Source organism: Myodes glareolus, chromosome 19 (assembly GCF_982192425.1).
Source record: "Myodes glareolus chromosome 19, mMyoGla1.1, whole genome shotgun sequence".
In the NCBI taxonomy this organism is placed as follows: domain Eukaryota; kingdom Metazoa; phylum Chordata; class Mammalia; order Rodentia; family Cricetidae; genus Myodes; species Myodes glareolus.
In genome coordinates this window covers 38,013,059-38,030,077 of record NC_142044.1, presented here as the reverse complement: position 1 = coordinate 38,030,077, position 17,019 = coordinate 38,013,059, and the positions used below count along the sequence as shown (strand labels likewise).

General features: G+C 52.1%; 2 protein-coding genes across 3 annotated transcripts; one reads left to right on the top strand and one right to left on the bottom strand.

Moving 5' to 3' along the window:
- Positions 1 to 970: 970 nt before the first annotated feature.
- On the bottom strand, positions 971 to 4,115 carry Grina (glutamate ionotropic receptor NMDA type subunit associated protein 1). Its single transcript, XM_048454528.3, has 7 exons — positions 3,962 to 4,115; positions 2,673 to 3,008; positions 2,486 to 2,595; positions 2,218 to 2,418; positions 1,969 to 2,097; positions 1,745 to 1,888; positions 971 to 1,659 (listed from the first exon to the last, which is right to left on the bottom strand). The coding sequence occupies exons 2-7, from the start codon at positions 2,983 to 2,985 to the stop codon at positions 1,510 to 1,512; spliced, it is 1,047 nt and encodes a 348-aa protein (XP_048310485.1). The 5' UTR covers positions 2,986 to 3,008; positions 3,962 to 4,115; the 3' UTR covers positions 971 to 1,509.
- Positions 4,116 to 7,750: 3,635 nt separating this feature from the next.
- On the top strand, positions 7,751 to 16,735 carry Parp10 (poly(ADP-ribose) polymerase family member 10). 2 transcript variants are annotated; one of them, XM_048454527.3, is made up of 11 exons: positions 7,751 to 7,903; positions 8,006 to 8,184; positions 8,260 to 8,514; positions 8,595 to 8,831; positions 8,918 to 9,642; positions 9,739 to 9,960; positions 10,043 to 10,106; positions 10,347 to 10,988; positions 11,086 to 11,219; positions 15,899 to 16,073; positions 16,157 to 16,735. In XM_048454527.3, exons 2-11 carry the CDS (start codon positions 8,013 to 8,015, stop codon positions 16,459 to 16,461), a joined length of 2,931 nt encoding a protein of 976 aa, XP_048310484.2. In that variant the 5' UTR covers positions 7,751 to 7,903; positions 8,006 to 8,012; the 3' UTR covers positions 16,462 to 16,735. The 2 variants fall into 2 exon arrangements, with proteins under 2 accessions (XP_048310484.2, XP_048310483.2); XM_048454526.3 differs by having other exon boundaries at positions 7,848 to 8,184.
- The last annotated feature ends 284 nt before the right edge of the window (positions 16,736 to 17,019 follow it).

Sequence of the window (17,019 nt, the reverse complement as noted above, 5' to 3'; positions counted from 1 at the left end):
GGCTCACATCCAGCGGTCTGACTTGTAGATGTAAGGTCTAGATGACGCCAAGGAGGCTGGGTGGGGGATGAATGAGACAGAAAGGAAGAGAGGATAGCCACTCCTGGCCTGAGGAGATAATACAGAAGCCTCGTGTTTTGGGGAGGGTGACTGTGGCTTGGCATAGGACGAGGTACCTGTGGGCCCTGGGTGGCATGTGCAGTACTAGTCCCTACATACACATGAGGAACTAATGCCAGTTAACTAAGCACATCCATACACTACCAGAAAGCACTGACCCAGGAAGGCTCCTGTGCCAGTCAGGATGCAGACTCCTAGGGAAGATACTTAGAAGGACCAAGGCTGCCCTGACCTTGGCACTTCAGGAGGCCAGGGGCTTGGACTGAGTTGAGAGCTAAGTGTCAGAGAGCCTTCTGTGGGTAGAAAGGGCTTGTTTTGCTTGTGTATAGCCGGATTCCAGAGACTTGGATGGATGGATGGATGAGGGCTCCAAAGATGAAGTGGCAAAAAGAGCAACGGAGGGAAGAACAACAGGCAGGCCTGAGGAACTGGCACCAAAAGGCAGTGCCATGATATCAGAGGCCAAGGAGCCTGCTCTTTTAGGGTTGTGTCAGTGACCTAGGCTGCTGGCCCTGAGACAGAGACATAAGGTGCTCACAGAGCCACTGCCGCGGTGTGCCATCCTCAGCAGAGTGGCATGCACAGCCAGTGTACTCCAAACTGTGTGACCTGGCACTATCCTGCATGCCTCGGGAACCCTGTCTTCAGCTCAGATTCCAGTACACCTTAAAATGAGGCTGGCGGATGGCGAGGAGGAGGAAGAGTGACTTATCAATGCTTAGGTCCTGTCATTTCCCTCCATGGTCAGTGCCTGTCTCAAACTTATCACCAGTCAGGGCGGGGCAGTGCTGAAGCCCCTCCACAGCCCAAGAAAGAAGCGACAGAGAGAAGAGAGACAAGGAGAAGCAGAGAGGAGGAGGTACCCTTTATTGGATTTTAATGATGGCAGCTTGAGAGAAGGGCTCCTCCCTGAAACATGCCATCCTTTCTACTCCCAGGGCTCAGCACAAGAATGAAACCCCACCCTGCATGGCCCTCAGAAGGCAAGGTGTGGAGGGTATGGGGGTACTCTATGCCAGGGGAGCTGGGACAGGAGGAAAGACGTGCACCCTCACCTCTTAGAGTGATCTTCTCCCCTGGGACCTGGTGTTGATCCCAGACCCTACGATGGACTGGCAGACAGGGCTCATGCAACAATGAGTGGACAGAAGGTGGCACAGAAACGCAGCCCCATCAACCCTTGGTAAGGGCAAGAGGGCTAAAAAGGGCCATGCTGTGGCCACACAGGGTCCGCACGTTAAGTATTTGCAGTGTACATACACGAGGGTGAGGGGGCCTCCCTCTGCTCCAGGCTGTGCCTGGGGAATCAGAGAGAGGGAAGCACAGATGGCGTTATCATGCCAGGGGCATGGGTCTCAGCCAACCATGCCACCTGAGCTGGGGCTTCTACTACTCCTTGGCACGGCCAATGATGGTGAGGATATATAGGAAGATGTTGATGATGTCCGTGTAAAGGTTCAGAGCCGCAAACACATACTCCTCTGGGCTCAGGGAGAGCTGCTTGTTCCCCAGGAGCAGTTGAGTGTCCACTGCCAGGAACTAGGGGGTAAAGACACAGTTGGTATTAAACCACGTAGTTACTCACTCGGTAGCCCCGCGAAGGCCTCCCAGCACCCCCACTTACGCAGGTGAAGAGCAGAGCGCCCAGCGAGGCATACACAATCTCCAGGATGCGGTTCCGGATGAAGATGCAGAGTATGGCAAAGATGAAGAGCACCACCACACTTACCAGGAGCACGCCCATGCACGAGGTAAAGTCATAGCGGGTCTAGAAGGGAGGGCAGGAGGTGAGAGACTGTGGGTGCGGAGGGCCCCCGAGGCTACAGTCCTGTCTTAGGTGCCCCTTACCTGCATGGAGAAGATGACCACCGTGAAGCAGACAGCTGTGGTGATGCCCACTGCCATGATGACTGCCTCCGTGTCGTAAAAGCTGGCTATCATGCCCACCATGTAGGACAAGCTGACGGTCAGGATTGACTGCAGAAGAGGGTCACAGGGGGGCGGTGGGTGTGTGGAGATGCTCCTGGTCCAACCCCTGTGCACCTCCCTTTCCTGTTCCACAGGCCTAGGGGTACTGGGCTCAGGTGTGGGAGTTACCAGAGCAACAAGATTCCAGGGATGCTTTCGCCGGAAGTCCCCACAACAGCTGAGGACAATGAGGGAGATGAAGAAGATGGCGTAGGAGACATAATAGGTCCAGACATTCTCTCGGACAAAGCACTTCACCTCCCCAACAAAAGTGAAAACGGCCACGGTCGACAGGGTCACGGACAGCTGCAGGGTCAGCACCAGAAACACCTGGGGAGGGAACAAGTCAGAGCCCCACCTCAGCGGCCTCCCAGCCCACACACCGGCCAGGCCCAACCTTTCTGATGAAGGCCTGCCGAATGTTCTTGTCCCAGTTGACAGCGGGGAAGTCCTGGTTGTCATAGTAGGATGGAGGTCCTTCTTCCTGATAGTTCCCATGCTGTGGTGCTAGGGGCAGAGGCTGGGTCAGTGTCCCACGAGAGTAGTTGAGTCCCTGCCCCTGCCCCACTTTTCCCTACACTTACAGGCAGGGTCCTGGAAGGGTGGTGGCTGTCCATATGGGTTAGGGGGGAAGGGGCTCTGTGGGAATGGCCCCTGTGGGTAGCCTCCTTGAGGGTAGGGTCCCTGAGGGTAGCCACCTTGTGGGTAGGGAATGGGCCCATGGGGATACCCTGGCTGACCATAGGGAGAAGGCTGGAAAGGAGGCTGTGGGTATGGGGCCCCAGGGTAGGGAGGCTGAACATAGGGAGGCATAGGGGCTTGGGGCCCCACAGGATATCCAGGGTTTGGGGGAGGATAGCTGTCCCCAGACACCAAGAAACTCTTTTCATGGGACATGGCCTCGGGTTCTGCGGCTGCCCCTAGAGGAGAAAAAAGGAACAGTTACCTCTGGGAGACTGGAATCATTGACAGCCCCACCTGCTCAAAACCCAGGAAGAAAAAAAAAAAAAAAAGCTGGACCATGACCTTTGTACGAGGGTTTAGGAAGCCTCAGAACAAGGAGGCGGGGAGCGTTGGGTGGGGCTCGGGGAGACCGATGTGGACCCTTTGGAAGGGGCTGCTTTAGACCGATCTAGGGGTGGGGGATGGGAGAAAGAGTGATGGCTGTCAGCCTCGGCTTGGAGCTTGAGAGATGCCTTCTGACCGCTGCCAGTCTTTCGGGTTAGAGCTCAGCAACTAAGGGTCTGGGGTGCGGCGCAGAGGCTAGAGAGGCGTGGGGGTGTGCCCTGGCCCTCCCTCTCCTATCCCGCCTATTAAGCAGCTTGAAGGGGCCAGCGCAAGCGGCTATTTCTATCCCAGGAAATCCCCAGGCCATCTGTGACCAGCCGGAACCCTGACCCTCCTCCTAAGCACAGAGCCGAATGTCCCTAGCTCCCGGGGCTCAGTGCAGGCCTGTATTGGCTGCTAAGGTGTCTGCTAGTAGGGTACGCCAGGAACAGCGGGGTGCGGGGGTGTGTGGGGGATGGAAGCGACCAGAGGGCGTTCAAGGGAACAAAGCGGGGAATGGGGACGACGGGGGAGGGGGCGGTGGCCACAGAACCCGTCTGGAGGGCCGATGGGCCCTCCCGCAGGATTGGGAGGTCGCTGGCCCTCGAGTCTGGGCGGCTGCAGAGCGCCACCCCCTCCCTTCTGCTCAGGGCCGCCGTAGCTCCCCACCCCCAATGATGCCACCAGTCTGGGCGAGCGGGCAGCGAGTCCTGGCCGAACCAACTGACCCGAGGCGGCCGCACTCAGTAACAACGCAGGGAGGGGATGGCCGACTGGCAGGGGGCTGCGGCGGTGACAAGCTCTTGGGTTTGGTTGGGGGACTCACCGCTGCCGGGGAGCCAGAGGCCGGTGCTTACGGTGCCCGCTGCGCAGCCGCGCGCAGTGATGGCCGATGCGTCCGCACCTGCACCCGCTGGGCGGCCGGATTGCTTGGGCCTGCGCCTGCGGCTGGGGAGACGCAGGAGCCTTGTGACTGGGCGGGCCTTGTGACGGGGCGGGCCTTGTGATGGGGCGGGGCCTTATGACGGGGCGGGGCGGGTCCTTGTGATAGGGCGGGTGTTGTGCCCGGTCAGGGTGCATTTACGCCCACCTAAACTGCTCTGCGCCGTCTAACTAGCAGTTTACTGCTGTCGGTAGGGTAGTCGTCCCAGGTTAGACAGAGTCCTGCACCCTGCACTTTCTGATCAGGGTTGGAGTCTGGCATGGGGGGCTAACGACTTCCGGAGCCGTGGTTCCGCTATGGCTTATGTGACTCTCTGTCTAGGGAGTTAATTCCTAAATGCAGGATTTACTGAAGCTTCCAAGGACTCCATCCCTTCTTGGCTTTGCTGTTTTGAGACAAGGTCTCTGTAACCACAGCTGGCTTGGAACTCACTGTGTAACAGACTGGCCTCAAACTTGTGACAATCCTCCTGCCTCAGCCTTCCAACTACTGTGATTACAGGCATGATCCACTACACCCAGACCATTATTCACTTTAAAACACAGAATTCACTTTCCCTTTCAATCCACACCTATTCCAGACTAAGACATTAATCATTTGATTGCTCCATTCTTTCCATACTCAGCCTCTGGTCACTTGTCTCATATCCTCACAAGGAGCTTGTCAGGCCAGGAGTTGTTGGCACACACCTTTAAACCCCGCTCTCTGAAGACAGAGGCAGAGGATCTCTGTGAGTTTGAGGCCAGCCTGGCCTATGAAGCAAGCTGCAGGACAGCCAGGGCTACACGAAAAAACCTGGTCTTGAAAAAAAACAAAAAATAATACACTTATCTGGGGCTGGAGAGATGGCTCAGAGGTTAAAAACATTGACTGCTCTTCCAGAGGTCATGAGCAACCACATGGTGCCTCACAACCATCTGTAATGAGATCTGGTGCCCTCTTCTGGCATTCAGGCAACCATGTAGACAGAACACTATATATATATATATAATAAATTAAAAAAAAATCAGAGGGCTGGAGAGATGGCTCAGAGGTTAAGAGAGCTGACTGCTATTCCAGAGGTCCTGAGTTCAATTCCCAGCAACCACATGATGGCTCCACCCATCTATAATGCGATCTGGTGCCCAGAACACTATATACATAATAAATAAATTTAAAAAAAAATCAGAAAGCTGAGGTGGTGATAACTCCTTGCCTCAACTCTGGTGGGGGGGGTCTGAAAAAACATCCCACTAGGTGGCCCCCTGGTCCTCTGTGGCTTAGGGCATTCTATACTTCTTTGATTCTTATTTTCTGGCCTTTCTGAGACTTTTTGGTGAGGTTGGGAACGGTTTCTCGCCTGTGTCCAGAGAGTGCTAACAGCAGAATCTAGTGAGGATAAGCCTGTGCTTTTTCACATCCTCCAGATAAACATGCTCACCGTTACTGATTACAAATTCTAGTAGCGTTCCGTCGCCATGAACACCCGGAAAGAAAGCGGCACAGGGGAGGGAGGCTCATCAGGCTCCCAATTGCAGGTCACAGTCTATCATTTTGCCCAAGTCAACGCAGGAATGGAAGCTGCAAGTCTCTTCATGTGTACAGCCAAGAGCAGAAAAATTATGCTACTTGCTTGCTTGCTCTCGGTTAACTTTCTTATACAGTTTAGAGAAATGGTGGTTGTTCCACCCTCAATTAACAAGAAAATCCCTCACAGACATACCCACTGGCCAACCTATTCTAGCTAATTCCACTCTAAACCTTTCTTCCCAGATCTTTCTAGATTGGATCAAGTTGGCAGTTAGCAGTAACCAGCACACGGGACGTTATCATTTTAACATCCAGTTCCCAGACATTCCTGAAGATTTAACAATGGCAGTAATATGAGCTGTTTGAATGTACCCCTGTCTGACAGGCCTTCTGTAGCTGGCATTTATCTGCAGTGTGCTGGGAGGTGGTTAAGACCTATAATAGCGTAGGCGGGACAGGCTTTTGTAGAAATAGAATCTCATATAATTTGCGGGACCTCAGAGGAAAATAAAATGACACACACAAAATTGACTCTAGGGACGCAGAAGGAACCTGGACCACTCAGAGGCCCTTTGAGTTTTTAGCTCCAAATTTTATCTGCTACTAAGGGCTGGGTAAGGGAAATCATGGAGAAGGGATGGCCACATGGCTCTGTGGGGGAAGGCTAGGTCATGCAGAGGAAAGCTAGCCCAGGGGTACTGGTTTGGTAAGAGCTGAGGGTAGGGAGGTCAGAGCCCACTAAGCATCAGCGTGTGCAGGTATGGGAAGGAATTAGAGGAATGGGAACTGGGGCCAATCAGACTTTAGTTTTTACTGTCATTGGCTTTGGGGTTTGTAGCTGTCATCAGTACCCTGCCAGCTTCATGGGGGAACCACAGTGGGCGTGGCAGAGAAGAAGAGAGGGTAGCATGGTCCTTTGAGAAGTTCTGGAGGGTCTTAATTGTGGGGAGAGGAAAGGTAGTGGAGAGGTAAGGACTACAGGTTTGATGCATAGAGGAAAGGTAGTGGAGAGGCAAGGACTACAGGTTTGCTGCATAGATTGGGCAAAACCATGATCCTCTGGAAGAACGGCAGAGCTAGGGCTGGGATGACTGGAAGGAATGGGTAGAGAGTAACAGTAGTCACAGCTTTGGAGGAGATTGAGCAAACGGGATATGAGGGTGGGCACGGTTGGTGGTGGGTAGGAGAGTGAATTATAAAGGCACAGCCCCAAATCTGGGCATGGTTCTACATGCCTACAGCTCCAGCTTTCAGGAGAGTGGACAGAGAACCACTTCTAGTTCAAGACCAACCTGGCCTGCATAGTGAGTTCCTGACAGTCTGGGTTACAAAGGGGACAGCCTGTTTCAAAATAAAAAATAAAGGCATATCTTCGGAGGGAGGCCTGGCCCTCTGGATCCTGTCTGCACTTCCAGCTCCCCTTCTGTGGTAAGGATCCGTGGCTGAAAGGCTGTCAGCATAGTGATGGCCAAAATGATACAAATGGAAGGACTAGGCAGATGTGGGCTTGAGGGCACAGGAAAGAAAGGAGCTGTGTTGTGATGTGAGCTTTACATTTTTAAAATACTTATTTGTGTGTGGATACATATATATGTAACATACATACATATATATATATATATATATATATATATATATATATATATATATATATAGACTTCACCAGGACAGGAAGTGCCTGTGTGTGTGTGAATGAGTGCTATGGTGTGGCACACATGTGGAAATCAGACAAATCAGAGGGCAAGAATCAGCCCTCTCCTTCCATCTTGTGAGACCCAGGAATCAGAACTCAGTTTGACAGGCTTGGCAGCAAGGGCTTTTGCTTGTACTTTTAGGGAACCAAGGGTGGAATTGCTCACCTCCAGCACTTAGAAGCAAGGCTGGTTACTCTCTGGGTATGAAGGACTTGTTTGGGAAGGTTTCTAAGAGCCAGCCTCAGGCAGGGGCCCGCCTACAGACTCGGTGCTGCTCACGTCTAGGACACAGAGAACAGAAGCCAGGAGACTCTTTAGGGCAGACAGCGACCTAAGTATCCTGTAGGGAGGGTGATTAGTCACAAAGGGAAGCCAAGAAAGTGGAGAAAGTCTAGAAGACATGTGTTCCACTCTGCCGGTCAGAAGCTAGTGGACGTGCTGCAGAAGGGCCTTTAGAAGTTCTTTGTGGACTGAGGCTAAGGTTTCACCAGGACAGGAAGCGCCTGAGTTACAGCCACTGGCTTAGCTCCTCCCTCTTTTCTTCCTCCACTTGGTTTCACTTTTGCTTTTCTATCTCAGGCCTTCTGCCTGGCAAGGACTTCCGGCCTTACTGACCGACAGGGTGAGTGTAAATAATGAAGCTGTTGGGGAACAACTAGGGGCCTGGGAGAGAGAACCCAACAGATGGAGCGGGCCTCTTCCCTTCCCACGTGTCGCATCACAGGATTCTGATGGCAGAGGTGGAGGCTGGGGCAGCCGTGGAGCTCCGGGGACTGTCCCCTGAAGTGCCCGATGAGCTACTCACTCTCTACTTTGAGAACTACCGTCGCTCAGGTGGAGGGCCTCTGTTGAGCTGGCAGAGACTAGGCTGTGGGGGCATCCTCATCTTTCAAGATCCCGCAGGTGAGGAGGCTAACTCCAGGGGCTGCCTGGGTGCCCTGAACTTTGAGGTCTCTGACACCTTGCCTCTGTTTACAGACGCGAAAAGGGTCTTAACCCGGGCGGAGCACCAGCTAGCTGGTGTGCGCCTGAGCCTGAGGCCAGCGCCCCCAAGGGCCCCTGAACGTGTGCTTCTCCACCAACTGCCACCGGGCACTTCACCTCTGAGCCTGGAACAACATGTTCAGGCTCTGCTGCGTGCCATGGGGCACCCAGCGCAGGCTTGCCGTGCGCTGGCCAGTCCTCGGCAGGACTGTGCTCTGGTCCAGTTATCCATGCCCCTTTCTGAGGCAGGTAAGAGAGGCAGGCAGGGTTGGGACATAGCTTCTGAAAGTTAAGGAAGGTGCCTGAGCTGATTTCCATACTGCCCACAGATGTCTGTGCCCTGGAGGAGCAGGCCCGGAATCTGCCTCTGAATGGTGTCACAGTATCCTTGGCCTGGGTGCCCCAGACCCGAGCAGTACGCGTGGTGGACAGCGCCACCCCAGTGGACCCCTTGCTGCTGGAGCTGTACCTGGAGAATAAGCGTCGCAGTGGTGGGGGACCCTTGGAGGGCCTGCGCAGCCTGCCCAGGCAACTGGGTACTGTCATCAACTTTCAGGAGTGGCAGGGTGAGTGAGGCGATGAAACTACACTAAGGGGACACTCAATCTGTGCTAGAAACCTAATGGGCTTTCTGTCTTCTCTTCTCCTCCAGTGGCTGAACGGGTGCTGAAGCAGAAACACTGGCTGCAGGGCTCTGAGTTGAGCCTTGTCCCCCACTACGATGTATTGGAGCCAGAGGAGCTTGCTGACGGCGCCAGTGAAGGGGATCACCCAAGCATGCAGGAATCTGGAGCCACTGAGCATGCTCTCTTAGATCCTGGAGGGCAGGCCGAGACCCTGACTATGACTGTGGGCTCTGAGGAGGCACCAGGACAATTAGGAGCCTCTCTAAGGACAGGTCCTGTGGAGGCTTCAGGACAAGACGTGCCAGTTGATTCAGGGCCTGTGAAGTCTCTGGAGCAAGAGGAGCCTATAAACCAGGGAGCTATGGGATCTCCAGAGAAGGCTGGTTTCACAAGCGAGGGGATTATGGGGTCTGCAAGCCCAGTAGGTTCAGTAGAAAGCTTTATAGGGCTCTCAGGGCATGGAGGATCTATGGCCTCATACTCTATGGAAGTTCAGAGGCCGGAGGGCCTGGATGAAGTGGCCACTGGCTCACCAGAGCAAGAGGGACTAATGGCCACAGAGTCTCCAGAGAGAGAGCTGGAGAGCCCTGGGTATGAGGAATTGCAGAGGCAAGAGGAACCGGTGGAGATAGTAATGTTAATGGATTCAGGGGCCGTGCGCTTCCTGCAGCTCTACCATGAGGACCTTCTTGCCAGCCTGGAAGATGTTGCCCTTTTCCCACTTGAAGGAGTAGATGTAACTGGCTTTCGGGTGAGTGACCCTCAGAATCTCACTTTACCACTTCTCTTAGGTCCAGGTGTCTTTCCTGTACTCTAACCTGTAGGCTGTCCTCTTACGGTCTTGCAGCTTTGTGGACCTAGGGCCCCATGCCAGGCAGCCCAAGAGTTGCTGCAGAGTCTGCTGGACAGCATTAGCTGCCACACGCTGAACATGAAGCACCCGGGCAGTGCCCGGTTCCTGCTGGCTGTGGAGGGGCAGCACCTTCTTCACGGATTGGAGGCCCAGTTCCAGTGTGTCTTTGGGACAGAACATCTGGCCAGCGCTACCCTGGACCTAGATCCTGAAAGGGTAAGATGGAGTTCTGTCCTTTTTCTCACAGCCCAGGCCTAGATACCTCCTCTGCTTTGACTCTGACATTCTCCTCCCACAGGCTGATCCCATTGAGGCCCTCCATGGCCACAGTACAGGCAGCTATCAGGAGACCATGAGACTGGGTAGGGCATGCTCTCCTAGATACTGGAGGGCTTCCCAAGGGCCCTACAAGGTCCTGTGGTCTTTTCTTGACCATCCTCCCCCTTCTCTGCTCTATTGCTGATTTAGTGATTATTTTGTGGTATACTCTGTACCCACAGATACAATCTCTATCTTTTAGCCCTTACGACTCATCCTATTGTTTATTATTAGCCCCTTGGCTGGACTTGACTCCTGACCTAGTGGCCTCTTTCTGCCCTTAGAGGAAGTCAAAGAGCTGCTGGCTACCCTGGAAGGCCTTCATGGGGAGAACTGGCTGCCTATGGAGATGCGGAGGGAGAAAGCTGGAGAGCAGCCAGAGGAGACCACCCTTGAGCAGCAGGAGGAAAAATCCACACTTGAGGCTAGGGCAGAGCCTGTGGCCCTCAGCACTGGGACACCTGGACAGTTAGAAGAAGAGGCCACCCTGCAGCTGGCTATCCACCGGTCCTTGGAGTCTCAAGGCCAAGTGGTGGAGCAGCAGGAGGCCAGCGCACTAAGGCGAGCCATGGCCCTCTCCCTGTTAGAAGCAGAAGAGCCCCTGGGTGAGGGCAGTGGAGGCAGGGCGCAGCTGGTGGTACACACTTCCTTCCAGCAGGATATGGATGAATTGGATCGGGCATTGTCAGCTGCCTTGGAGGTGCACCTTCGGGAGGAGACAGTGAGTCTTCAGGGCTGTGTGCTGCCCTCAGAGCTTGGGACTCGCCTGGAGAGGTGCCATGATGTGAGCGTCACCCTGCATGGCGACCGCGCCATCATCCGTGGCTTTGGGGTTCAGCCTGCCCGCGCAGCTCGCCATTTGGCTGCTCTGCTCGTTGGACCCTATGACCAGAATTCGACCTTTCCGTTGGAGGCGTCAAACAACTGTGAGTCTGTACCTTGGACTTGGGGAGGGTGGGACGGATTAGCTTCTGGCCTAGTGCTCGAGATATGCGCCTAATGCGCTTTCTTCCCGTGTGTCAGTGTCAGAGCAGAGCCTGAAGGAACCTTTGGGCAGGCTGGAGGCCCTGGAGGAGAATTCCAAGGAGTTCCAGGATGTGGTGCAGGCCTTTTATGATTCCTTGGATGCTGCCCACAGCAGGATCAGAATTGTTCGGGTGAGTTCATGTCCTGTGCTGCTGGCCTTGTGTGTACACTTCTCTGTGTGTTAGGGTCAGTTGACCAAAGCTGCTCAAAGTGGATACGCTGAAGGCTGATAGAATGGCTGGCTGCACCCGTGCATGGCTCCAGGGACTTGGACCTGACTGAGGGCATTGAGGGGATGAAGAAAAGACAAACACAGAGACACATAGCTAGCTGGGATGGGCTCTGGGCTCTTAGATGGGGAAACTGCAGACACTGGTTGTCTTTATTGTGTGGAGTTGAGCAGGAGGAGGAATTAAGTTATTGCACACAGCTGGGCAAGGAGCAGTCTCTGTTGGGAGCAGTCTTCAGGCAGTACATAACCCAGGGGAGAAAGCTATGGTGGACATTTTCTGCACACACCATCAGTACCCACATTTGGACCAGAAGAAGGCTTCGCCAAGGTTCTGTGGTCCTTGACATGACTGCTCATGTCACCAACATACGTTCACTCGGGACTTCACTCAGGGTTTCTCTGCTCCTCCCTACAGTAGATAAGTACCCCTTCTTTTCCCAGAGAACATTTAGAGTCTGAGGAAGATGCCCAGAAGGGCACAGGGGTTAGGGATCTGCCAGGCCTCCCTGAGTGATGCTTCCTACCAGGGCTAGATGGGGAACTAGATGACTTTGTCACCGGTCCTTTGTCTGGAGCGTGGAGTGGCAATACCATCTGGTGGCCAATGTGAGGATCACTCTTCCTGGTCGGTTGTGGTAGTTAGGGGTATTCTGTCTCTGACAGAGAGAGGCCTGTTCTGGCAAAGTCTTACCTCTTTATGTGTAAATAAAACACTATACATTTTTTTATGGGGCTGGAGATATAGGTTAGTGGAAGAAAAAAGTGCATAGATATATGTATTGTATACATTTAAATACAGTGGCTGCTCCTTGCTCAATTTGGCAGCTATGAGCATGGACAAAAAATAACCTAGTACCAGGTAGCAGGGGGCCAGAATGAAGCCCTGGGACCAGGTACTGTCCAAGCAGGTGAGAAAAGAATAACAGAGGCAGGGGGATCTCTGTGAGTTTAAGGCTATCCTGGTCTACAAAGCGAGTTCCAGTCCAGTCAGAATTATATAGTGAGACTCTGTCTCAAAAACACAAATAAGGAAATAAATTAAGGACTGAGGGTGAGGGACTGCCAGACTAGTTTGCTACATATGATGAGGGAGCAGAGAGTATGCAGGCAGTAACAAGAGGGACCACTCTGGAAATGCGCTAAGGAGATGGTGAGTGAACCAGAAAAGAATGTGCGATGAACCAGTTTTCTCGCCCGGAAGACTGAATGTACTCATGGATGAGGCCAGAGAGGGACAGCGGTCAACCATTAGAAAGGACAGACGAGTTGCCATCGTGTGGTAAGACTGAAAGTTGTGGGTAGGGCTGGCAGCTTCTGTCTTCATATAGATCATTTACTTGATTTTCGAGGGTTTATAACTTATGATGGCACATTTTTGGTTTTTTTCCCTGTTATTAGAGATACCTTTTTTTTGCTTGTCTAGCTATACAAAGAATAGACTGGCTCTTCTTTCTTTTTCTGCCACCTCTTCTTTGCCCCATCTCCTCATTCGGTCATTTACAGTGTTTATGCTATGTCGTTAAGGTGCATAAACACATTGTAGTCTGCGTGCTTTGGCTCTATGTTGATAACGAAAAAAATGCCTACCCTGGCATCACAACCAGGTAAATGTAACCAGATTGGTTGAAATGTGGGAGCTAGCTGGCCAGTGGCGGCACAAACCTTTAGTCCCAGCACATGGGAGTCAGAGGCAGGTAGATTTCCGTGAGTTTGAGGCCAGCCTGGTCTACAGAATGAATCCAAGGACATCCAGGGCTACACAAAGAAATCTTGTCTCAAAAAACAAAAACAAAAACAAACAAACAAACAAACAAAAAACAAAAAAAAAGAAAGAGAAAAAAGAAAAACTAACAAATCTGCAGGGCCTGGATTCTTAGCAACCACATGGTGGCTCAGAACCATCAGGAACTCCATTTCCAGGGAACCTGATGTCCTCTTCCGAACTCTGCTAGCATTAGGCATGTATGTCGTGCACAGACATACATGCAGGCAAAACAAACACATTAGCACAATATATTTGTAACACACATTTTTTTTTCAATTTTTATTTATTTTATTTTATGTACACAAGTGTTTTGTCTGCATCTGTGTCTGCACTATGTGTGTGCCTGGTACCCAGGGATGCCAGAAGAATGCACTATGTGGGTGATGGATACTGAACCCATGTTCTTTAGAAGACCAACCAGTGCTTTTAACTACAGAGCCACCTCTCCAGCCCCTAAAAATAATCTATTTTTTTAAGGAAAAAAAAAACAACAGTGTGGAGGCTGGAGAGATGGCTCAGTGGTTAGGGCTACTTGCTGCGTTTTCAGAGGGCCGTAGTTTGGGTTTCCGTACCCGTGTTAGGCAGCTCATAACTGCCTGTCACTCCAGCTCGAGACCACTGATGCCTTTTGGCCCCTGAGTGAATGTACAAACACCTACATAGAAACAAACAAACCAATTTTAGCCAGGCTTTGGTGGTGCACTCCTTTAATACCAGCAGTTGGGAGGCAGAGGCAGGCGAATCTCTGAGTTTGAGGCCAGCCTGGTCTACAGAGCGAGTTTCAGGACAACCAAGGCTATAAAGAGAAACCCAGTCTTGATAAACCGAGTATTTGAATTAAAGGCATGAGTCACCACACTTGGCTCTAATTTGATATAGATGTAAACTTTCCATGATCTTTCATTTGCTGATATGTCCTTATTTGTCTTCATTATTATCCTGATTGGGATATAGTGTTTAGATTCAAAATATTTTTTTCTCAGATATTTGAAGACATTGCTCTCCTTCCATCTTTATGCAGGTGGGTTCTGGGGCCTGAATGAAGGTTCTAGGCTCACATGGCAAGGGCCTTTACCTGTTGGGTCATATTCACCCTCCTCAAAGCTAGTACAATTGCTTTATTTTTAAAATTTATATTTTATGTATGCGTGCTCTGCATGTATACTGACATGTCAGAAGAGGGCATCAGATCCTATTATACATGAAGATGATTGTGAGTCACCATGTGGTTGCTGAGAATTAAACTCGGGACCTCTGGAAGAGCAGTCAGTGCTCTTAACCACTGAGCCATCTCTCAGCCCATTTTTTTTTTTAAAGATCTAAAAAAAATTGTGTTGTGGGTGGAGGTATACGAGAGGGAAATTATGTATGTGTACATGAGTGCAGGTGATCCCTCTGGAGCTGGAACTATGGGTGGTTACGAGCCATCTGACATGGGTGCTGGGAATCAAACTTGTGTCCTCTGCAAGAGCATTATACACTCTTAACAACTGAGCTATCTCTCCAGCCCCATGCTTGACGATTTACTAATGTCCAGTGTTAGTGTTGAGAAACCCAGTGTGGGATTTTTTTTTCCATTTGTATTTGTATACTGACCTTGGTGTGTATGTATATTCTTGCAAAGTTTTCTTCACTTCAAACGCTATGGTTTTCTGTTAGGTACCGGGGGCCTGTCTTTCCCAGTGTCCTTGGCATTTCACGGTTCTCGCCATCTGGTGACATGGCCTCCAGCTCAGGGAATCATCTTCCACTGTGTCCCCAGGTGCACCACCTGTGTCTCTGGCTTCTGGAGTTCTTTTGAAGCAGAGCTTAGACCTCCTGCTGTCTCATGCTCTTACCTGCCCTCTCGAGGTTCCTTTCTCTTTCAGCTCTGTTCTCAGAACCAGTTCCTTAAATCCACTTAGAGTACCATGTAGTTGAAACTTTAGCTTTAACCATTTCATTATCTAGCCCATCCACAGAGTTAGCTCTGGAGCCCCTTTCTCCTCCTCCTCCTCTTCTCCCACCCTCCATTCCTCCTCCTTTCCCCTCCCTTTCCTTTTTATCTTGGGGATCCAACCCACTTGCTAAGCAAGCACTCTGCTCTGGCAATGCATCTCCAGCCTTGCAATCTCATCCTAAACGTCCTGTTTCTGACGTGCAGACTCTTTTTCAGAGAGGCTAGCTTTGTTTCATGGATGATATACTAGTCTGCATTCTTGTTCCAAAGGTCAATTAGAATTTCTTTAAAAGCGCTGTGAATCCCTGAGTTTGTTCCTTCGGGACCCAAGTTGACTTAGTTAGCTGAGGCCTCCTCTACAGTCTGAGTCTTTTTCTCTCTCTCTTTTTTTTTCCTCTTTCTTTTTCGAGGCAGGGTTTCTCTATGTAGTCCTGGCTGTCCTGGAACTCACTCTGTAGGCCAGGCGCCTCGAACTCAGATCTTTTTGCTTCTGCCTTCCAAGTGCTGGGATGAAAAGCAACCACCACCTGGCTACTGTTTCAATCTTAACAGCACTGAGAGGCAATATAGGCTCCTGTCTGGGATTTTGACTGCTGAGCCTGATTGTTGGTCCTAAGTGAGTGGGTGGGGTCTACCCACCTGCAGGGCTCCCTGGAGGGGCTTTCCTGGAAGTCAACTTTCCAATACCACTTGTCCCATAGAGGTGGTGAGGGCATTCCTCTGGACAGAGTATGATGGGAGGCTTCAAGTTTTCCTTCAAATCCTAAATTCTTCCTTCCACCAGAGAGCTGGTGATTGCTGAGTTCGGCTCTTTTCTGGCCAGTGTAGGGATCGATACCAAATAACTTCACCCCAACTACCATGCATTTGGCAGGTGGAACGTGTGTCACACCCACTGCTGCAGCAACAGTACCAGCTGCACCGGGAACGCCTGATGCAATGCTGCCAGCAACGCCCCGTGGAGCAGGTCCTCTACCACGGCACATCGGAGTCTGCAGTGCTTGACATCTGTGCCCACGGTTTCAACCGCAGCTTTTGTGGCCGAAACGGTAAGGCCTGTGCAGGGCAGGGACACGGGCCATGCTGACTCTGCTGACCCTCACCCTGGTGGCTCACCTGTCTTGTCCTGTAGGCACACTCTACGGGCAAGGCGTGTACTTCGCCAAGCGTGCCTCCATGTCGGTACTGGATCGCTACTCACCTCCCAACAGTGAAGGCCACAAGGCGGTGTTTGTGGCACGGGTGCTGACCGGTGACTATGGACAGGGCTCCCGCGATCTGAAGGCGCCTCCTTTGAGGGCCTCCGATCAGGTCCTTCGCTACGACAGCGCCGTGGACTGCCTCCAACAACCCAATATCTTTGTCATCTTTCACGACACTCAAGCTCTGCCTACTCATCTAATCACCTGCAAGAACATACTCCGGAGTACCCCCTGATAACTCCCTTGGTCTCCTGAATCTCTTTCGTGGACATTTGACTTAAGAAGCCCTGCCTAAGCTACAGAGCTTCCCCTGGGGTGCTCCTGCCTCTGGCTGGAAAGCCAAGATTACAGTGGACTAGGGAGGGCAGACCTAACTGGTTCCTTGGCCTGCACGACCGCCAGGGGTCAGCAGAACACGGCAGGAGGGTGCACTGCCAGACACGCCCCGTCTTGGTTGGGCCGCGCCCTAGTCCAGCTCTGTCTTTGAATAAACCTGTACTTGAAAACCAGTTAGATATAAAGACTGACTGGACTCCGAATCCGACCTCTGTTTGGGGCGTGGGGGCCACCCACGTAGCTAGGGGCCAGGTCAGCTCTTCACCGAGGGGTGGGGGCGGCGGTGGGCCCTGGACTCAGGCGTTTGGACGCGGTGCACTCCTACGACCTCACGCTCGCTAGCAGCATCTAGCTCTCCTCGCGCACCGTCCGCCAAGGTGTGCGCACTTGGTGGGTGCCGCATGATCTAATCATATCTTGGGCTCTGGTTCTGCCATCCCCCGGACCAGGACTCCTG